Source organism: Dryobates pubescens, chromosome Z, assembly GCF_014839835.1.
Source record: "Dryobates pubescens isolate bDryPub1 chromosome Z, bDryPub1.pri, whole genome shotgun sequence".
In the NCBI taxonomy this organism is placed as follows: Eukaryota; Metazoa; Chordata; class Aves; order Piciformes; family Picidae; genus Dryobates; species Dryobates pubescens.
This window is the reverse complement of record NC_071657.1, coordinates 127,304,251-127,327,807: the sequence shown is the minus strand read 5'-3', so window position 1 is coordinate 127,327,807 and position 23,557 is coordinate 127,304,251. Positions and strand designations below refer to the sequence as shown.

Sequence of the window (23,557 nt, the reverse complement as noted above, 5' to 3'; positions counted from 1 at the left end):
CTGTGTGCTGCCTCTGGATACTGTTTCAGTGGATGCCTTTCTGGTTTAAAATAATAATATTTGTTAATATTTATGTCACATTTACCTTTCCTGTGGAGGACTGTTTAAAGCAATACTTAAAGAGTTGAGATTTCTGCTGCTACACGCTGTAAGCCTCATTTCAAGTACTCTGAAATTCATTTTCTGCTTCGGGTTGTTTGAGATACCTTGTGGGTAGGCTGGGTATGGATTATGCTGTGCTGCCCAGGTGTAGCTGATTTGAATATACCATCCGTGGTGTGTAGCTTACTTGACATCAGTGTTTTACAAAACCAGATATTCTAATGATGTGTAATTAGTTTTTCCCAAAGTAACACCTGCAGTGCTCTTAAACTGATGATCACTGTCTCGGTCTGGAGAGGGAAGGAGACTAGTTCTTTTGAATATTCCTGTGTTGTGAAATTAAAGGCATAAGCGAAGCCAAAATATCAAAATGGAAATAAGAAGGGGAGAGGGAGAAGATAGAGAGGGAGAGAGAGAAGAGAGAGAGAAGAGGAAAGGAATCATATTACCACACCCCTCACCCACCCCAAGACAGTTTGAGTCTGTGGAGGAAAGGGTGCTGAGGCTTTGGCTGGAGATGCGATGTGATCCCTCTGGGCAGCCTGGGTCTGTAGAGAAAGGGTGCTGAGGCTTTGGCTGGAGAATAGATGAGGTCCCTCTGGGCAGCATGGGTCAGCTCCATGAGTGGCAGCAAGCGGGACTTAGGACACGGAGAGAGGGTTCAGTCTGCTTCCTTCCTTCTCAGCGGCATGGTCCTCCTTCAGCGTTTTTCTTCCCCTGCGTTTTTCTTCCTCCTGAGCCAGTAGTGGTCAAGTCTTTTATACAGTTTTTAGTCCTTAGGTATGTGTCCGAGCATTGTCCCTCAGGAATTCAGGAGCCAGGAAATCATAAGTATCCAGATATTGTTCCCCAGGAAATCTTTCTGTGTATTCATTTGAGTTTGGACAGTGGTCTGGATGGAGTGGGGGTGGGCCTCTGCCTCCTTCCTCTCCATCTCCCTGCCTACCCACTTATCACACATCAGAAGACAGGTGGAGAGTCCATTGACTCATCACCCTCCCTTCCTGGGGGTATCTGATAGCTGTCTTGAAGGCGTGATGGCTGGGTCCTTGGGTCATTGTTATAGGCCAGCTGCAGTCCAGTGTTATCACGATGCAATCGCAAGGTGATTTGCATCCAGGATTGGTACTGTCTGGGCAAGCAGCAAGTGATTTTATCTTTGTTGACTCACACCAGGAGTTTAGACTCTTACAATCACCCTCTGGGATGTATCTCATACTGATCAGTTCTCACTCTATTTGTGGTGGTGGAGTTACACTGTGAAAGTCTTTAGGATAAAATTCATTAACTCCTGGTTGTCAAGATATTCTGATGCATCTAGGTGAATGAAATATGCCAATATTACAAATAAGATGGGCTTGCAAATAGTCTACTGGTGGCAGCTTTAGGTGTTCTTCTCAGATCTGTAAACTATTTTCATGCACTGTGTCATGTGCTTTTGGTGGTCCTCAAAAGATGTGCTCAGGAAGCAGGAGTTATTTGTACCCTTTGGAGACTGCACTTAGAAGGATTGCTTGAAGTCTGATTTTCTGATTTAATAATAGCACTCAACTATCTCTGTGCAAAATCTGATTTCACTTCAAAAGTGTTGCCAGGGATTACTGATTAAATATAGAGGAGAGCAGGGTCAAGAAAGAAGACAGGAGAATGCAGTAATCTTTTGTAAGCACCAGCACTGAACATGATCTGAGAAAAACAGATTATTTGCTTCTTTATCAAGAGGATTTTGCCTGATGCAGAGGCTGTTTTACATCATGTACAGATTTTTGGCTGGATTGGAGTTCATCTTCTTAGCAGCCTCTACAGTGCTGTGCTTCAAATTTGTGTTTTAGTTACTGCTGAACAGTCATTGCACAATGTCAAGGCTGTCTCTGTTTCTCACTTCACCTGCAGCAAGTAGACTGGGAGTAGGCAAAAAGTTGGGATGGGACACTGCTGGAACAGCTGAGTCCACCTGACCAAAGGTATATCCCACACCATAAGATATTGTACCCAGCAATAAAATGAGGGATACTATTTCTAAGGAGGCTGTTGCTCAAAGACTGGCTAGACTTCAGTCTTCTAGTGGGAGCTGCAGAGTGATTACATTTGAATCAGTCCATGAGTTTTTTTCTCACTTGTGCTTTTTTTATTCTCTCCTGCACATCACTGTAGGGGGCTAGTGAGCTAGGGGGGGTAGTGAGCTAGCAGCTGATAAGCGCTGAACTGCTAACCAGTCAACTCTCCACATGGCATAAATTTACCTGTGGGTGTACAGACCATAATGCTTGTATTGGGACTGTACTAGCTGCACAGCACAGGACAAATTGGGATCATCAAATGTTTGGGAAAACATTTCCCATTTTTATTCTAATTAATCTTTTTTCTTAATAACTCTTCTAGTTTCTCTGCTGTTGATGTGTTTGTCCTAGTTTCAAGTGTAGCAGCTGAAATCAGACTAAAGACTGAGTGACTTGTTCTGCTTTTGAGAATTGCATCAGCTTCACTAATGAGTATCCCTTGAGGGGGGAAGGTCTTCAGTTTAGAAATCTGCCTTTGAGTAAGCTGGCTTGGTTTAAGTCATTGAAGGCAAGTAAGCAGTTTTAGAGGATGAATTGTCTTTTTCCACAGTGGTTGTCTGAAGCAGGTCAGAAGCACTACTTGCTTGGACTTTATCAGATTTCACTAGCTTAGAGTCATATGTTCTCATTTTGCTTGGAAAAATCTGCATCTATCCCTGTGTTTGGATAAAAAACCTAATGTGTTATTCAAACCTTTCCCCAAACAACAAAACCCAGTACACTTACTTCTTCACTCAACTCAAAAGCACAGTCTGTTGTTAATTTTACTGTTAATCTTGTTTTTAACTACTGGATTACAAAAATAAAGAACATTTTCAGAATGAGTCTGATTTCTATGGATTGCTGTGAGGAGAAGAACTCTTAGAAAGATGAAGTAATAAATTACAGTGGGCTGTGTGTTGCATCATATTGGCCAGGTATAGTAATCAACAAGATATTTTTAATTTATGCAAGTATAGTATTGAGAAGAGCTTAAGTAAGGTAGAGCCCTCTGTAATGGAGACAAACACCAGAGTATTAAAATGTATTCTCAGAAGTCCTCTGGATCTTTAATAACCAGTATTGGGCTATTTGCTGGCTTTGCTGTCTTCATGGTATGCATCATATTTTTGGGGGTAAGAGTCCTACTTAGGACTGCAGTTTTGTGCAGCTGGGAAGTGTGGAATCATTTGAACAACCAGCTGTTAGTGCCGCTTATTTGTGTAGAACAGGCAGTAGTCTACTGGGCAGCTTGTGGGAATGTGCTACATCCTCAGACCCTGACCATACCCCAGATACAGTCTGGCGTTCCCACAGCTCAAAATCACAGAAACATTCAGGTTGGAAAAGACCCTCAGGATCACCAAGTCCAACCAATAACCCTACACTACAAAGTTCAATCCTAAACCATATCCCCAAGCACCACACCCAAATGACCTTTAAAGATATCCAGGGTTGGTGACTCAACCACCTTCCCTGAGCAGCACATTCCAGTGCCTGACCACTCTTTCTGTGAAAAAATTCTTCCTACTGTCCAGTCTGAACCTACGCTGTTGCAGTTCGAGGCTGTTCCCTGTTGTTCCATCACTAATTACCCGTGAGGAGAGACCAGCACCAACCTCTCCACAATGTCCTTTCAGGTGGAGAGCGATGAGCTCTCCCCTAGAGGAACTATCCTGTTATGTGCCCATCTGTCTTCTGGCAAGCATATGTGTGCACTGCAGTCTGTGGTGTCTCTTCCTGAGAAGAATCTGATACATATTTATAGTTTTTGTATTAAAATATTAATTTTCCTTATTCCCTTTTTAAAATGTGGTGGGGGGAAAAAAAGCCTGATAGTACCAGGGGCGAGTGTTTCTAAATTCACATTTCACAATTAAAAATTATGAGAAGCTGTCATATTTAAAAAACAAACAAACCCAAACCAACCAAACAAACAAAAACCACAAGCCCCCCTCCCCAACAAACAAACAAAAAAAACAAACCAAACCAAAAAAGCCCCAACCAAAACCAGAATAACCCCCCACCAAACCCACATATACAGAGTCACAGAATCACAGAATCACCAAGGTTGGAAGAGACCTCAAAGATCATCAAGTCCAACCTGTCACCACAGACCTCATGACTAAACCATGGCACCTAGTGCCATGTCCAATCCCCTCTTGAACACCTCCAGGGATGGTGACTCCACCACCTCCCTGGACAGCACATTCCAATGGCTAATGACTCTCTCAGTGAAGAACTTTCTCCTCACCTCGAGCCTAAACTTCTCCTGGGGCAGCTTGAGACTGTGCCCTCTTGTTCTGATGCTGGTTGCCTGGGAGAAGATACCAACTCCATCCTGGCTACAAACCAAAGAAAAGATAAGCAACCAGCTGTGTCAGGGGACACAGTCTCAAGCTGTGCCAGGGGAGGTTTAGACTTGAGGTGAGGAAAAAGTTCTTCACTGAGCAAGTCATTCGTCATTGGAATGTGCTGCCCAGGGAGGTGGTGGAGTCGCCATCTCTGGAGGTGTTCAAGGGGAGATTGGACGTGGCACTTGGTGCCATGGTCTAGTCGTGAGGTCTGTTGGGACAGGTTGGACTTGATGATCCTTGGGGTCTCTTCCAACCTTAGTTATACTGTGATACTGTGATAACCCTGAACCCAATACCCCTAAACCAAACATCTTGTCTCCCCCCGCCAACAATCAAAACAAAGAGAAAAATACTGCTTTACAGCTCAGATTTAAAGACCTATTTCTAGCTGAGCAGTGCTGAGGGGGAATGGATCGTGAACTGGAGTCTCAGTAAGTTTTTCTGACTTTTAGAATTCACTAATTAATTATATACCAAATCCTTTATATTCTTATTCTGCAGCGACATCACACAAGTTATTTCATGCCTAAGGAAAGGCCCCCCGCGATGCCTTCCTGTCTGACAGATCGCTCTATATATAATTGCTTGTTTTATCATGTATACACTACCATACGAATTAATTATAAGATGGTATTACATAGTAGGAAGGTGCAGTTTGCCAATTAAAATGTGACATGGTGACAGACTGTATTTGTTTTCAAAAATTTCCAGCATGATACAGGATTTTTAAAAAACTATGTAGGGTATGTAGAGTCCAGTGGTATTTTGAGACCAAGGTGAAGATTTATTTTCCTGGCAAGAGTCTCATTGCACAGGTAGCATTTTATCAGTATTTCCTACTGCATGTTTAACGAGGACGGTTTTATCACAACAGCCTGTCTTCCTTTCCAAAAACTGGGGCAAGTTGAAATATAAACAACTCTTTGTACTGTTAAAAAATTGCATTTCTGAAATGCTGTAACATTGTGTTGTGCTCTTTCAAAGCTGTGCAGCACTTCTGTCAAGGTAGGTAGAACTTGAGCGACTGCTTTTGTTTTAAAGGTATTTTCTGTCCTAATAGCCCCTTCTCAGGCTGCAGAAGATGGACAGAGAAATCAGGAGCTTAAGCAAAGAGCAGAGATTTAAAATAACATGAAGCAGAAGGCACCAAGATGTATGCAATCTGTGTGTTGCCTATGCAGTTTGGTCACGGTCATGGAAATCATAGAATCAATAAGGTTGGAAAAGACCTCAGAGATCATCAAGTCCAACCTGTCACCCAACACCTCATGACTAACTAAACCATGGCTTCAAGTGCCATGGCCAGTCCCCTCCTAAACACCTCCAGGGACTGTGACTCCATCACCTCCCTGGGCAGGACATTCCAATGGCCAACAACTCTTTCTGTGAAGATCCAATAATTAGAATTTATTTTTCATCTGATTGATGCTTTAGCAGTCTAGTCAAGATATAATAATCTCCTACTAGTTCAGTTGCAACAGTTCCAACATTTATAATCCAATTTACCCAGTTTCTCTTAAGGTCTATTGATAATTCAGTGAAAATCAATAGACACAAGTAGCTGCCCATTTCCTTTTACCTTCCCTATGGATTGCTGCAGCAAGTTGTCAGTGTCCCAAGTTCTTGCTGGGAGCACCATGGTGGGGACAGTGAAGGTTAATATTTTTTTTCCCCTTCTTGGTCATTGTCTATTCTTGAGATGATTTTGTGTGTTTTAACTCAATATTTGGGGGGTGTTCTTGCAATTGGTTCACCTAGGAGAGAGGCTGAAGATTCACAAGCATGGGTAAATGATACCCATGCTCTTAGCAGTTGAGACCTCAGGGTAGCATGGAGGTTTACTAATGAAGTTGTAAAGGCAAATGTGGGGCATTGTATTTATGGGCTGTGAAGACACAACCTTGAGTTAACACAAAAAACCCATGGGGGTTTGGTTTTAAAATTGTAGGTCTAATCTGCTTTAATCTTGTGTTCAGGGTATTTTTTCTGATGTACTTATGAGAAACATTTTCTACATATAATTTTTATTCCCCTGATTGCTCTCTTCCTGGATACTTAATTTTCTTTTCTTTGGGCAACAATTCTACTAGAGCATCTCTTTGCCCACCATATGCCTCTGCAATTGTCACCAGGGAGACCACTGCTGCTTAGATAGCATTGAGTTTTAAAGGAAATGGCTGGAGGCAGGACACTGTCCATAAAAGATCCTCAGTTCTGGAAATAGTCCCCTCTCTTCACAGCCTAGATTTACTGGCTTAGTACCAAACTCATTTGGTATGGCAGGCTTTTGTGGTGGATAAAGACAATGACAGATAGCAAGGCCTAAGGAGAGGGTTTGTTTGTTACTGTGAGGGTTTGGTCAACAATGATTTACAGATTGCAGGTCAAGTTCTTTTCCTATTAATAGGATTGAAAAACATAACTGGGAATTTCACTCAGGGGAAGCAAACTCATTAGGGTACAGGAGAATAGCATACAGGGGAAACTCATCCTGGGCTATACAGTTTGCATAAATTTTGTTTGAGTGCTTGGGTGATAAAGAAAGGCAGAATTTTACTCTTTTTTTTTTAAAGGTTTGATGTATAACCAAACCATTGATGTGCAGATTCCAAACACTTTTGCGCTAACCAGTTTTCCCAGAGATGCCTCCTTTATCTGTTCCATGGAGAGCAGAGTAGGTTGATGATCTCCATGACTACATTGTTGTCAGTACATCACAGCTGGTGGCTCAGTATCAAATCACAGACTTCAAGCACACAAGTCTTTATTGTTGAATGCATGGAACCATTGGAGTGGTGCATTCATCCTATTGAACTGACTTCAGCATCTTACTGGCTAAGCAGTAAGAGGGTAATGTGCATTAATATGCTAACTAGCCTTTTTGGCAGGGGAAAATGAAGATAAATGTCCTATGGTTTATTAGATACAGAAATGCATCAGGTTTTCTGCTGCACTTAGTGCACTTGGATCTAAAGGTGAATAAAAGGCTACATCAGTGTTTCAACCATGAGCAGGATGAAAAGGCTTTTATTTTGGTAGCTTTGAAAAAGAACAGATGTTGGGCTTTTCCCCTGCTCCAATTCAGTTCTCCTTGATCTGTAATACCTTAACCTGATATATACAAAGCTTGCATATGGAGTGCTAAGGGGGGAATGGAACAGCATGTTCTTAGTGTGATTGATCTGTGTCACTATTTGTCATTTGACTGTTACTTTAGTCTTTTTTGTATTAATTATCTTTTGTGTCCTGTGGTGATGTAATTAGGTGCTGAAGCTGCAAACTGACTGTAAAAGCAGCTTCTTATCAGGTGTGTGTCCATGGTGAAGAGCAATGCAGTTTTGACACCTGATTAGGATCTTATAGTGCTAATTTAATATAATGTCTTGATAGGAGCAATAATGATAACTTCATCTCCTATGCACTCTGTATAGGTTTTTCCAAAGAGCTGGGTGGGAAAGAGTTTTGGTACTCAGTGGCCAAAAGCAAGCAAACAAACAAACAAACAACAAAAAAAAGAGGAAAAAAAAAGTGGGCAATATATTTGCAAATTAGTTCACACAAAAAAAAAATCCAACAATCCAGATTTGTTCAAAGGAAACACTTCAGAGTTAACTTGATCAGCTGTGGGTTGGGTTTTGTTTCATGATTTTGTTTGTTTGTGGCTGGTTTTTTGTGGTTTTGTTTTGGTTTGGTTTGGGTTTTTTTACCCATTTGAAAACTCCAGGTTTTGAAATAAATGGAATTATAAATAAAACATTTTGCACAACATCAATATGTGGTATGTTGGCAAAACGCAAGCTTTTATTTAGAACACTTCTAAATTAGCAGGTTTGAATCACAGTAGCTCTGGCTTTTTCACTGCAAAATGAAAAACCATTAGTGTTTTGGGTCTCCTGTGGCTATTTATGTGCCAAAGCAATCATTAATATAGCTTTCAGAAAGTTCTATTTAATGCTTTTGAGGCTTTGGATCTTTAAGTAGAATTTTCTGAGGGTGCCAAAGCCAGCTCTTAGGCAGTCTGTTGATGCCAAGAACATAAGGACTCTAATTATTCGAAGACTGATGCTGTTACTTAAATACAAATCAACAACATTAATTTAATATGGAGCTGTGAACTGAAATTGTGAAAGATACAAGTGACATGGTTTGTGGCAGTAGCTGAGGCATATGTTGTGACTGCTGGCTGGTTTTGTCAACCACACATTTATGTTTCAGCAGAACATCTGCATGTCAGGGGATCTGTGCCATTTTCCAAGTAAAGATGATTGCAGGACTTGAACATCTGTCCCACAAAGAAAGGCTGAGGGAACAGGGATTGTTTAGTCTTGAGATGAGAAGGCTGAGAGAGGATCTTATCAAAATCTATAAATATCTGAGGGGTGGATGTCAAGATGAAGGTGCCAGTCTCTTTTTGGTGGTGCCCAGGCATAGGACAAGGAACAACAGGTAAAAGCTAGAACAAAGGAGCTTCCACCTTAACATGGTGAGGGTAATGGAGCATTGAAACGGGCTGCCTGTGGAGTCTCCTCTAGAGAATTTCAAAACTACCCTGGATGTGTTCCTGTACTGCCTGCACTAGGTGATTCTGCTCTGGCAGGGGGAGTGGACTCAATCTCTAGAAGTCCCTTCCAACCCTTAACATTCTGCGATTCTGTGTAAAGCCAGCTGCCTCTGGGGTAGTCCTGTGATAGTTTAATGCTTTTTGGTGTGTTTTGCTTTCTTACATGACTTCCACAGAATATGTTTTGAGCCTTAGTATGCTCACTATAAATACACATTACTTTTTTTACTCTTTGTTGGGCTGGGGGAGTGTGTGTGTATGTATGTACATGAAAATTACAAAATCATGTTTTCCAAACCAACACCCTAATAGAGCTATGATTATTCCATGCCTGCAGAGCTTACAGGAAAAGGAAGGGAAGGAAATCAACTGAAATATATTGCCCATGAAATAATTAGGAACCAAATTTGTTCAAAGTAGGTTGGGTTCACCACCCTGAGCATTCACAGAGAATACCTTCATGATTTGCAGGCAGCTTCCACTAGCTTCTCCAGCAGAATAGCTGCACAGGGCAGAGAAAAGAGAAGGGTTTTTTTTGAAACTGGATGAAATTAGGAGATGACTACAGAATTGCTAATATTCAGAGTATTGCACTGTTTTGTACTGCAAGCAACATTTTCTTCTGGGAATGTAAAGGGGGGGCATGAGGGAAAGAAGCAAGGAGTGCAGTTGTTAAGTAAGCATTGGTTTACAGACACTTGCACTCTACAACTACCTGAAAGGTGGTTGTAGACAGGAAGGGGCTGGTCTCTTCTCCCAGGCAACCAGCACCAGAACAAGGGGACACAGTCTCAAGCTGTGCCAGGGGAGGTTTAGACTGGAAGTGAGGAAAAAGTTCTTCACTGAGCGAGTCATTCGTCATTGGAATGGGCTGCCCAGGGAGGTGGTGGAGTCGCCATCCCTGGAGGTGTTCAAGGGGAGATTGGGTGTGGCACTTGGTGCCATGGTCTAGTTGTGAGGTCTGTTGGGACAGGTTGGACTTGATGATCCTTGGGGTCTCTTCCAACCTTAGTTATACTGTGATACTACTGTGATATACTTGGAAGAGAGGAAGAATTGTGAGATAAGCAAATGACTTAAACAGGACTAAAGTACAGCAGTTAATGCTTTGGACATTTAGCATCACAACATTGAGATGTCAACCCTTATTTGAGTTTATATAGCCAGTCTGCTGTTTGGAACCATCATCAGTCTCTGGAACACACCATTGTTTTCCATTCAGAGATTTTATTTCCTACTCTGAAAGCTGTAAACATACTGAAAACGGGGGAAATAAAAATTGATGAGCAGGAAAAAAAACCCAAGCCCACAATCCACCCTTTTGATTTTTAACATACTTATGTAGGAAGGTTCAGTGGTGCATGACAATATAACTAGATGTACAGAGCGTCTCTGCAATGCCGTCTTTAGTGTTACAGGACCAATATGCTACCAAGCACTTTCAAATTAATATAACTTTTCTTCTTTGTGGCACAGTACTGTACAGAAGGGGATTTAAAAAAAAAAAATGTTTATTTTTATTTGTGGTACTTTCCCTGTCTTGCCATTGAAGTATAACATGATACAACAAATGCTTCTAATTTTGCAGCCCAAGGGAATACCAAAACTACTCAGGCTTTGAAGTCCATGCCTGCCACGATTTATGTTCGCAGTTTGCTCTAGGACTTTATATTGCAGCAGATATTCCACTCCAACAAGTATTTTATCAAGTTGCACTTTTTCTGTCAGATCATTACATAAATCAGACTCTTTCAGATTCCTGTTGCATATGGTGTGTACATAGAATAGAACAGAATTAACCAGGTTGGAAGAGACCTTTGAGATCGAGTCCAACCTATCGCCCAGCACTATCTAATCAACTAAACCATGGCACTGAGCACCCCATCCAGTCTCTTTCTAAACACCTCCAGTGATGGTGACTCCACCACCTCCCCGGGCAGCCCATTCCAATGGCCAATCACTCTTTCTGTGAAGAATTTCTTCCTAACATTCAGTCTAAACCTCCCCTGGCACAGCTTGAGACTGTGTCCTCTTGTTCTGGTGCTGGTTGCCTGGGATAAGACACCAACTCCCACCTGGCTACAACATCCCTTCAGGTAGTTGCAGACAGCAATAAGGTCTCCCCTGAGCCTCCTCTTCTCCAGGCTAAGCAACCCCAGCTCCCTCAGCCTCTCCTCATAGGGCTTGTGCTCCAAACCCCTCCCCAGCTTTGTTGCCCTTTTCTGGACACGTTCCAGCAACTTAACATCTTTTCTAAACTGAGGGGCTCAGAACTGGACATAGGACTCAAGGTGTGACCTAACCAGTGCTGAGTACAGGGGCACAATGACCTCCCTGCTCCTGCTGGCCACACTATTCCAGATCCAGGCCAGGATGCCATTGGCCTTGGCCACCTGCGCACACTGCTGGCTCATGTTCAGCCTACTATCAACCAGTATCCCCAGGTCCCTTTCTGCCTGGCTGCTCTCCCCCCACTCTGACCCCAGCCTGTAGCACTGCATGGGGTTGTTGTGGCCAATGTGTAGAACCCAGCACTTGGATGTGTATACAGGTATCCAGTATACATATGTACGTGGGTATACTAGGAGTATGCTTTTATATATATAAATAAATATTATCAGTTAGTTAGTTTATAATTCTGAGAGAAACTTATTATGACTTTTAGTGTGTTTTCAAACCTTATAGTTTCTTTCCAAGCAACTATGCATGTTAGAACAAAGCCTTGTAGCGTGTTTGTGTACTGCTGCAGTGACTGTACAGGTACCTAACACTGTACAGGCATAGATGACACTGCAGTGCTGAGGCAGTTGGTCTGCTGTTTAAGACCCCGGCTATTTTTTGTTTGTTTGTTTGTCTTGCTCTTGTTTACATCATAGGAATCAGATCATAGGAACTTCAAAGGGAAAAATGTAAGCCAGTGTAATCTTCTTTGTAACTCCACCAACAGCTGTTCACAGAAAGCTCATGCTGCTTCTCTTGTTTGAACACTCCAAGCAGTTATTTTAAAAGAGAAAGCAAAAAAACCCCAACTTTCCAAAAGGTGTTGCTGTTCAACTTTTTAGTCTACCCCACTCCTGATGGAAGTGAAATAGCAGTGTATTGAGGGATTGGAAAAAACACCACCGAATTTGACTCGAGTTCCTCTCTGCCTTCTTCACAGATATTGATGAGTGTGCTGAAGGACGACACTACTGTCGTGAGAACACCATGTGTGTAAATACACCAGGATCCTTCATGTGCATCTGCAAGACGGGATATATACGTATTGATGATTATTCATGCACAGGTAAGAGCTGTGTCTGTTTCTGAAAGGAAATAACAGGATGGTGGCATTTGGGAGCGCTGATACGATTCATCTGAAGCTAATCTTTGTTAGAGTCACAGAACGACTGCGTGAAATGTTAAACAGAATAAACAAAATAATTACAAGGATAGAGTGAAGGAAAGCCAATGCTGTTTACAGGTGTGTGTTTGTTTTATCATTTGCCTAAGGCATTCTGGATTGCTTCATAGGTCTGCATGGTTTTGGGTGCTAATTGAAAAGGTGAAGGGAGGAGGCTGAAGGGAAAAAAATGAGCGCAAAACCAGTGCTATGGGTTGCTTGATTTCATATGGCATATCGATACAACTTCACTTGGAGTATAATGTATGTGTGTATATAGAAAAACAAATGGATAAATATGTAAATAATTTATATATATAAATTATATATATTATATATATGTATATACACACTATATATATGTGTGTGTATAGATACACACACACACATACATAATGTAATGGAGTATAATACTTGTCTCAAAATTCTGATGGATTTGTTGCATATTACAATTGGCTGTTTACTCATTTTGAATTCTCCTGCATCAGGGATGTTCCCCAGATGAATGCTGAATTCAGAAGGCAGGAGCTCTGTCTGCCTTGAGCCACTGAACAACATTGTTGGTCTTATCTCTGTAGCTTTCCTTTTTGCTCTGCTGGCTGTCAGTGCTCTAGAAGGAGGTGTTGGGTTCATACTGACTTCCTGTCTTCTTGTCTGCTTTTATTGCAAAGTATGTAAGCAATGGTTATGGAATGAACACTGAACATTTAAAACACCCTTCCTTACCAGAGCCAGACTGATTGTAAGTGTTCTTGATAGGAATGGTTGTTGGTTTTTTTTCCTGCTAGACAGATAAAGCAAATATGATTCAAAGATGTGGCACATTCTCTCAGTGAAAAAATATACGTGTGCGAACAAAATAGTGCTTGAACAATTTGGTGTGCACAGGAGAACACATCAGAATTACCTCTTTCTAGAAGAGGTTGTATTTGTTCAGTAAAACTTAATTTGAGTTCATGTTATCTAACAGTAAATCTGTCTAAATGGGCAAGAGTATGAGGAGACAGCACTGTGAAGTTAATTTCTAAATTTATTTTTTGTCCATTTTGCCTTGGCATTTTTGAACATCATCTATATGTCTTGGTACAGAAACAGCTTCTTCATAAACTGGCATAGTTAGCTTGCCCAAACATGCACAACAGTCAGGAACATGGATTTGAAACCATGTTGGAAGTGATTTTTGTGCATACTGTCTTAACTGTCGTTGGCATTCCTCTTGCACTGGCAAGCACTCTTTTACTGCAGTAAGCCCAGTTTTTGAAGGACCAAGTTATATGCAGATCCTTTCTGGAGCAATCAGTATGTTTTGACGCTGTATTTGTAAATAGTAGTTTTCTATGGAATTGGGGTGATGGTTGAGGAAGCAAAATATTTCTTTTCCACCTTTATCAAACTGGGAAAACTTAATGCAAAAAGAAGCAAAGTAGGTGTCCCTGCCCATGGCAGGGGGGTTGGAACTAGATGATCCTTGTGGTCCCTTCCAACCCTGATTGATACTATGAACAGTGTTGTAAGATTACAAACCTTAAGACTCACTAGACTAGATGAACTGTTAAGTCATTGCAGTGACTGTGTATCTGAGCAGTGTTGCTCCCTGTCATTTGGGACCTGGAGTTTTTCTGAAGTTAAATCATAGTGAATTTTGGATACTGAGAGGCAACCACTAGGATGCAGTGCCTGTTGGGTGGTAGAATTTCCATGAATGGCTACCTGTGTATATCACAAAATAATGGTGTTTTTATTTTTCTAGTTCACAACTAATGTGAGCAACTTGTGGTGGAGGCACTGTTCCGTTATTGAAGTATGTAGACTTATGAGGCCCTTGCATGACACTTCCACCAAACAACTAGTGAGTGAAAGGGTAATTAACATGGTGTCTATGGAAGTTTGAAATTACTAGATTGCTTAGTACTACCCCTTCTGGAGAAACTTGCTCTGTTCTGAGAACCACCTAAAGCTTGGTGTAGTAGAATCACTAACTGTGCTTACAGGATGTGGCTGAAAGATGTGTGTTGATAGATCACTACAAAATAACAGTGGAAAGGAGTTTATGATACTAATGACAGTACTTTGCTACTCTGCAAGCATACCAACAGGTGTAGTCTAGGCTGTTCTGCTTGGATACAGCCTTTTCATCAGCATGATTTTTCTCTTACAGCATACTGTGGTATGTTAAAGCAAGTAGTTTGCAAGAAAGTCATTATACTCCTCTTTATTGTCGGGTTTTGGTTTGTTTCTAGGTGGAGCTAAACAAATGGTATCTAGGACTTGAGAAGAAAAAGTATTTTCCAAATACATTTTGTTTTAGAGAATCAAGGCAGTAAAGTGTGTCAAGAGATCTCAACCTGTCTCCAACAGCCTTGTGTTTGCTCTATTTAAATCCATCAGTTTAATCTGCCTTCTATGCTTGTAGAAATCTTTGCACTTTGAGAATTGTGATACCAGCTTGTCTGTGCCTAGGACTCCTCACTGTGCATCGTAAGCTCAACACCCATTCACTGTAGCTCAATTTTCTTGTCATGACAGTGCTAGTTCTTGAAGTTAAGGGCATGTACCAAGCCTTTTTATCTGGTGGGAACGCAGGCCAGTAAGGAGAAAAGCAATCACGACAGACCAAAGAGGCAGAGCTTTCCAAATTAAGGAGCTATTTTTTGAAGGTTTTGTGATGTGCATCCTGTTTAACTTGGCATATCTGTGAAATTAAGACTCTGCACTGTCCTTAACAGAATTTTCTGGGTTTTCCATATTTATTTTTTCCCCCAATAATCAGATTTAATGCAAAAGCTGCATAGAATACTTGATGTATTCCATAGTCCATACAAAAGCTGCGCCAGGGGAGGTTTAGACTTGAAGTGAGGAGAAAGTTCTTCACTGAGAGTCGTTCGTCATTGGAATGGGCTGCCCAGGGAGGTGGTGGAGTCACCATCCCTGGAGGTGTTTAAGAGGAGATTGGATGTGGCACTTGGTGCCATGGTCTAGTCATGAGGTCTGTGGAGACAGGTTGGACTCAATGATCCTTGGGGTCTCTTGCAACCTTAGTTATACTGTGATACTGTGACATAACTTCTGCATTGCTCTTGTCTGTTTCTCTCATGATAGCTGGAAGTGTGAGCTTTGATAGCATCAATTCCCAGGTACTGGAGAAAGGCATTATAAAGATTCCTCTTGGCAGCTATTCATGAGAGTCATACTAGAGAAGCCTCATACAGACATCTCTCATGCACAAAGGCAGTTATATGTATTTTAGGGGCAACTTGGTACTGCAAGTGTACTACAAAAACTACCAAAGGCTCCAGGACTTACACTGGCATGGTTCTATAGCACATAACTCTGTTCAAATCTCTTGGTGCTCATGTACAGTGTTTTTAACTAGCTTTAGTCATTCCACCATCTTTTGCCTTCCACAGAATTCAAAGTTCTTTGCAAGTCTCTGTTTGCTTCATTGACAATTTGCTAGCTGAAATATCAACAAAACTGAACAGGGGACAGATTTTTAATCTTGTTCAGGAATAACAAGAATATGGCAAGCAAGCAGCAACCCATCCTGTGTGTTACTAAATGTTAAATTTCTAACATATATTTCAGGTCACCCTCTTCCTTGTAATGCTGTGTAATCAAGTCCAGTTATGGAACCATAGCTGTGCATAAAATAGCTACTTACTGTAAGCTGTACCAGAAGCTCTGGTAGCACATCTCTGGGATTGTTACTAAGCAGGAAGAAAATATTCTGTAGCTTGGCACTGATATGTCATAGTTTGCACAGGATAGCTGCAGCACATGAAGGAGATGTTGAAAAATTATACCTGAGCCTTGATTAGGCCAGTTATGATGGGAGCAATGTCCACTCAGCTTGCTGGCAGAGTAACATAAAATGTCTTATTGTTCCATTCTGTGGACACATGTATAATTTAGCAGTCATTGATCAAAACAAGTAAGAGACATAAAATCAGTGACATTGAAGGGGTTTTCTCCTGTAGGAGACATTTGAAAAGAAATCTGTCCTATCTATCTCTGTCAGACTGCTGGACACAAAAGACTGATTTAAATAGCATATAGCTGCTTCCAGTCTCTCTCTTCCTGGCATGTTTATTGCAAATTTTACGATAGATCTGAATTACATTTTGATTTTCACAACAAAGAATATAATGAAGGCATCATTTTGGGGTTTTGTTATTTGTTTTCCTCTTGGAAGCAAGATTGAGTCAGTCACAACCATATTTACACAGAAGTCTGTTGCTCGTGTCTGATTTTATGTTCAGAAATCAATCATAGCTATGAGAAGGGGAGATGAGTCCTAAACTGCACCCATATGCCAAATGGGTGCACAAACTGCAAATTAAACACATAAAAAAATATGCCCTGGGCTACCATGCTTTCCCTACATTGGAGTTGTTTCATTCCCCTTCCACTTTTCCTCACAGAACCTGAAATGTAATGGTGTTGTGCTGGGGGAAGGAAAGCAGAAAATGGTATTAGTCTCTGCTTTGGGTGGTTTTATGTTTGTAGAAGTATGCTGCACCATCACTGTTAGAAATGATTAAATTTGAAAGCCTTGGTTTGTTTTTTGTTTGTTTGGAATAGTAACACATGCGTCCTTACTCTGCCTGGGATTACAAAGATGCACAGGCTGTTTTCTTGTCTGGAAAAAGAGAGCTTTCCTTCTAGAAACAAGGATGCAGCCAGTGTAATCCTCAGTGCTCTGGACAGTGCAATACGTATTCTTCACTGCTCTTTTTGTTTTGATTGATTTAATGGAAAAGGGAGAAGTTAGGAAATGAGAGATGAGATGAGTGCTCTCTCGTTTTTCACACTTGGTTGTAACAGTGAGGAGTTCTGACTAGCCACAGTAGATGCTTAATCATGTTTAGTCTGAACAGATGTCTTTAGTTTCCTGCCTTGGGACCACTCACCTACGTAAGTAACGCATGAAAAATGGAACAGAAGAAACAAGACCCTATGAGATTTAGCGCATCCTCCCTAGATTGTATTAAGGCAGAGGAAGATGCATGCTGTGGCCTGGAGAAGCTATGGATTTTCTAAGCTCCAGATGATTTGTAAGGCTCTGTTTTATGTGGTGTCATGGGCCACTTTTTTTTCTTTATTTTTTTCTTCTTTTCCCCCCCACCTCTTTTTTTTTTCCTTTTCTTTATTTTTCCTTCCCAGACAGCATGGAAAGGGAAAATGCCTCTAATGAAAGTGCTGGTGGTGTGCTCAGCCATTCCTGCTAGTAGGAATCCCTGAGGTGGTCTGAGGAAGGTAACAGGTGATGTTACCCTCTCAGGGAATTTCTCCCCGGTGTGTGTTTCACGTTTCACACTGGAGAAGGTGACATTGACACTCCATGAGTGCCTAGGACAGTATCTTCACTTGACTCTTCCTGTACTTGTGCTCTGGGTAAAATTGCAAATGACCAAATGCAAGGTGAATATGTGAAGCATGGCATATGTTAGTATATAAACCAGACTTTCTGGATTGATGTTTGTACATGCTGTCATTTATGTGGTTTATTAAATATTTATCCTGCCGCCGTGAGGTTTTACAATTGTGCTGTACTTTGACAGGAAATACATGTGAATTCTTAGCTGATTGATTATTAAAAGCATGCTAGGCATGTTGCAAATCGTGCCCTACTTCTTCCATGCGCGGTCTGGCCACATGAGCAGCCACGTCCATCTCTACAGCAGTGCTGAGCTGTGTGCATCTAGGCACTCTTGTAACTATTTTAAGGGTGTGCAGACCTTGTAACTTCTTTTTACAACCATGGAATCAGAGAATCATAGCATGGTAGGGGTTGGAAGGGACCTCCAAAGATCACCAAGTCCCAACTCCCCTGCCAAAGCAGGGTAACCTGGGCAGGTTACCCAGGAATTCATCCAGGCAGGTTTTGAAAGTCATAGAATCAATAAGGTTGGAAAAGACCTCAAAGATCATCAGGTCCAACTTGTCACTCAAGACTTCATGCCTACTAAACCATGGCACCAAGTGCCACATCCAATCCCCTCTTGAACACCTCCAGGGATGGTGACCCCACCACCTCCCCAGGCAGCACATTCCATTGGCTAATAACTCTCTCTGTGAAGAACTTTCTCCTCACCTCAAGCCTAAACTTCCCCTAGTGCATCTTGAGACTGTGTCCTCTAAGTCTTCAGAGAAGGAGACTCCACCTCTGGGAAGCCTGTTCCAGTGCTCTGTTACCCTCATGTTGAGATGGAACTTCCTGTGTTCCAGTTTGTGACCCTTGCCACTTGACTTATCACAGGGCACAACTGAAAAGAGACTGGCCCCTTCTTCTTGACACTCACCCTTCAGATATTTGTAAACATTAGTAAGATCCTCTATGTCTTGGTTTTTCAAAACATAACCATTCCAGACAATTTTGTCTTTCCTTTTTATTTTAACATAAGCCAAGTCATGCTGATTTTTTACTACTGCTTTCTTTTAGAAAGAAATGGCATAGAAGCCAAAGCAGATGGAGACACTAAGTCTGTGAGACCAGCATTGTCTGTTACAGCCTAGTACCATTACCTTTGCGCTTCAGGGTTTGTTTTCTGACTTCTAAAGAAAATTGTGAACATATCATGACTTTGGTGGAAACATTTGTGAAGTTTGTTCTTCAGAGTCAAAATTGGAGTGAAAGTTGAAGTGCTTTAGAAATAAAAGAACTGAGTGGAATAGATGAATACCTTCAGTCTTTGAACTCTTTGACTTGGCTGTAGGGAAGGCCTGCTCAAGGCAGTGAAAGATGTGTTGAACGAGTTGCCATCATTGGAGGTGTTTAGGAGGAGACTTGATGGGGTGCTTGGTTGCATGGTTTAGTTGATTAGATGGTGTTGGATGATGGGTTGGATGCGATGATCTTGAAGGTCTCTTCCAACCTGGTCTGGTCTATTCTATTCTATTCTATTCTATTCTGTAATGGCAGAGATTGTATCAGAACTCACTGGGCTTTAAGTAGTTGTATCCAACTGGACCTTGCTAGGCCTCCATCCTCTGTGGGAAGAGTTTTTCAGATAGCTTTGGAAGGCTATAGGGAAGATTTGCCTTTGCTCAAATTAGAGAAAGCTGTGTTTTGTCTTTGACTCTGAGGGGAATGTAAACACCTTGTAACTGAAGGAGAGAAACTGGGCATAATTTGGTTGCATGTGTTAAAATATTGTTTTGTTATTTTGACCTTTGCATGCCTTAATTACATGCATGCTAGTAGAAAATGACCAATTAAGATATGACACATGTGCCTTCTGATAGACTATATAACTTTGCTGTATAATGCAATAAAGGTCTTCGCCTGCTTGCATCTTGTCCTGGAAACATTGCTCTCGGTGATTAGAACATCTATATAACAACAATCCCCCTCCTTCCCAGCATATCTAAGTCTCTGAGTCTCAAATATTTTTCTAACAACATTTTATTTTTCTGAAAAATTGTGTCAGTGCATTCAGCAGCATTTAATTAATTTTTTTCCCCTGCAATTGCCTCTCCCAGTAAACCAAAGTCTGATAGCTGTTTCCACACGTATTACCAAGAATGATGGCAGTAGCAAGTAGAGTGACACCTGAAATTTTAATTCTTTGGAATATTGGCAGCTCTGCATATTTTTCAAATCAAATTAAGTAGACAAATCTGTTGCAAATTGGAGGAAATTCTGAGACCCCTATTAAAATAATGATGGGTCTGAGGAGATTGGCTTGACATACGGGAAAGATTTAAGGACAATATGTCACATTTAGCTGCATCATGATGATGGATGTTCAAAAAAATAGGAGTTATTATAGCTATAATACTAATTAATAATTACTTGAGTTTTCAATAGTAAAGAGAAAAATCTAGGGGAAAGGGCTTTACCACTGCATTTTGGTGACCAGTACTTCTGGGTTTAAGTTCTTTGCTCTTTAATGATACCAGGGGTGAACGAAACAAATTCACTTTGACATAAGGCATAGAAAACAGAATGTCAGCTTTAGCCTGTACAGTGCTTATGCATCTGATACTCTTTCACCCATCTTTGTGCTTATTTTCCTATGCAGCCATTAATGTTTCCTCATTTCAGTTTTCCAACAGACTACATCATTATAATTTATTTTACATTTGTTTTGCCCAGAGCACTCAAACCTGTGTCCTTACTAAGTGCTCCTCTTTGGTTCTTTAGAAAGCTGTGTCTTATAATCAGCCTACACACCTGCTTGGATCTGACCTAATGCCACTGGTGATGTCCTCACTTAAGATAGCTTGGTGTTCTTAAGATAGTTTGGTGTTTTGCTAAGTATTGATATGTGGTGGAATGTTTGTGCATGTGTATGAAGGATTTTAAAGAAATGTCTCTGGAATACTTGTGTCTCCATGCTGGTGCTGGATCAGGATGTGAAGGGCTAATGATGTTCTCCAGAGAATAGGAGACTCTCTACCCTTAGAACAGCTAAGCTTCCTCCACTGCTTTTGAACATGAACTGTGAAAGGTCTACTTACAGTCCTCAGTAGAAATTGAAGAGGCCAAGCCGCTCTCCATCATTTTTCCACAGTCCTGCCTCACTGGAGAGGTCCCAGATGACTGGCAGCTGGCCAACATGATGCCCATCCACAAGAAGGGCCGGTTGGATGAGCCAGGGAATTACAGAGCTGTCAGCCTGACCTCAGTGCCAGGCAAGATTATGGAACAGGTCATCTTGAGTGCAATCACTCAGCACTTAGAGGATGGCCAAGGGATCAGGTCCAGCCAGCATGGGTTTAGGAAGGGCAGGTCCTGCCTGACCAACCTGATCTCCTTCTATGATCAGGTGACCCGCCTGGTGGATGTGGGGAAGGCTGTGGATGTAGTCTACCTGGACTTCAGCAAGGCCTTTGACACCATCCCCCACAGCAAACTCCTGGCCAAGCTGTCAGCCCGTGGCTTGGACAGCAGTGCTCTGCACTGGGTTAGGAACTGGCTGGAGGGCCAAGCCCAGAGAGTGGTGGTGAATGGTGCCACATCCAGCTGGCAGCCAGTCACTAGTGGTGTCCCCCAGGGATGAGTGCTGGGCCCCATTCTGTTCAATATCTTTATTGATGATGTGGTTGAGGGGATTGAGTCCATCATCAATAAATTTGCAGCTGACACCAAGTTGGTGTCTTATCCCAGGCAACCAGCACCAGAACAAGAGGACAGAGTCTCAAGCTGTGCCAGGGGAGGTTTAGACTGAATGTTAGGAAGAAATTCTTCACAGAAAGAGTGATTGGCCATTGGAATGGGCTGCCCAGGGAGGTGGTGGAGTCACCATCACTGGAGGTGTTTAGGAGGAGACTTGATGGGGTGCTTGGTGCCATGGTTTAGTTGATTAGATGGTGCTGGGTGATAGGTTGGACGTGATGATCTCAGTGGTCTTTTCCAACCTGATTAATTCTGTATTCTGTATTCTGTAAGTTACCTTTAGAGATGTATTTCCTCTCCCCATCTTTGGAAGCCTCAGTATTAGTTGTCTATATCTGATTAAAATATCTGTTTTATTTGTGCCCTGTGCCCAGTTTTCACTATCCTATCACCCAGAAAACAAACCTGGGAAACTTTGTTTTTAGTATAGTATGTAGCCAAAGCTTGGTCTTGCCTGTTTTTCCTTCATTAATGCTTTGTTTACAATGTAAGTCTTCTGAGGATGCTTATGAGGAAACAGAGGCAGTGTCTTTGCAATGCTAATGCAACCCATCCTTATCACCCAAGTGCAGATGCCCCTGCTATGGGAACCACCAGTCTGATATCTGGACAGACCTGAAATACCAGTAACAGGGACTTGGGAATTTGTTGAAATAACGCAGCCCATATCCTGTTTATGATTCAGATCCCCAGATTATCAGGGGTTTTGCTGGCTGCCCAACTGCTTCTTACAAGATACAGATATTTTTGATGGGGGAATACACTGCCTGTCACATCTTGTTTTACTGACATACTGCCCTGAAACACTTTGGATGACTGATTTCTTTTGGCACCTATAATACTCAAGTTCATAAAAGTGCATCTGCCTGTGTGCTTCTGTGAGATTTCACTGGCTTGTTTTTGACTTGTAAATCTATCAAATTGTGTGGGACATCAGCAGTCTTTCTCATGTATTGTGCAGCCTAAGTGTTTAATAACAGCAATACTTGAGAAACAGTTTTGCTGAGTTGCTTGTGAGGATGCTGAAGGTAAAATCCATCTTTAATCCTTAGGACACAGGCCAGGGAAAATCCAGACTTATAATGCATGAGATATTCAGGAAAGGGTTGTTGATGGGTTCTGACATGGCTAACTGTGAAATGTGACTACTTTATTATTACTACAGATTTTGATTCCAACTGTACATTTTATTGTACAACTGTACATTTTATTTACCACAAATGAGTTCAGAGAACTGAAAGGAATGCCTCTCCCTATTTAAAATGAAGAATAAAATCTAACTTACATGTGAGTAATGTAAGCTGTGTTTTAGCACTTGCACTGACCTCTCTGAAGAGTGCTATAGTTGCCTGGGTTTCCATGGAGGAAAGTACTCTTATGACTGATGTAATCCAGAGTTGAATGAAGACATCCAGCTTCTGTGTTTAATGCTGCATACTTGTCCTGAGTTAATTAATGATCTAAAATTGGCCTGCTTTTTCAGACACACAGAAGCATCCACAAGTCATCCTGAAGATAATAGGAGCTGATAGTGATTAGTACATTGTAAATGAAGCCACATATTAATAAGAAAGTGAAAATAACCACATGATGCAACTTTATTCAGCCCTGTTGTAAACCCTTTATCCTTCACTGCTGCAAAGAAGTTGAAAAACAGGTCTGTGACCTCAGATTAGTCATATGCTTATAGTATACCAGCTTTGTCACTTGAAAAATACAGTAATGTGAGGGTTGGACTCAATCTCTGGAGGTCACTTCCAACCCTTAGCATTCTGTGATTCTATGCTGACAGCAACAAAGTTAATTTCTTCCTGTTTATTGCCCTTGATTTATTTTGATGAATTCAGCATCATTTCAAGTTTTTCTCAAGTTCTGCAGCCTGTACAGCAGCTGAGCTTGTCTGCACTTAAAGACAGAATAATTGCACAGTATGGTGCAAGGGACAGAGCAATAAACAAGCATACTGACAGGGGCTTGTAACATCCTTGGAGTGAC

The 23,557-nt window shown here is 41.5% G+C and overlaps 1 protein-coding gene across 2 annotated transcripts in view; it reads left to right on the top strand.

The window, feature by feature from the left end:
• The window catches only part of NELL2 (neural EGFL like 2), a 159,672-nt gene that overhangs the window by 71,859 nt on the left and 64,256 nt on the right, over window positions 1-23,557 (top strand). For both annotated transcript variants that reach the window (XM_054178040.1, XM_054178039.1), the window contains exon 13: window positions 12,220-12,345. In XM_054178040.1, the coding sequence (XP_054034015.1) occupies window positions 12,220-12,345 (126 nt within the window). The remainder of the gene's footprint in view (window positions 1-12,219; window positions 12,346-23,557) is intronic.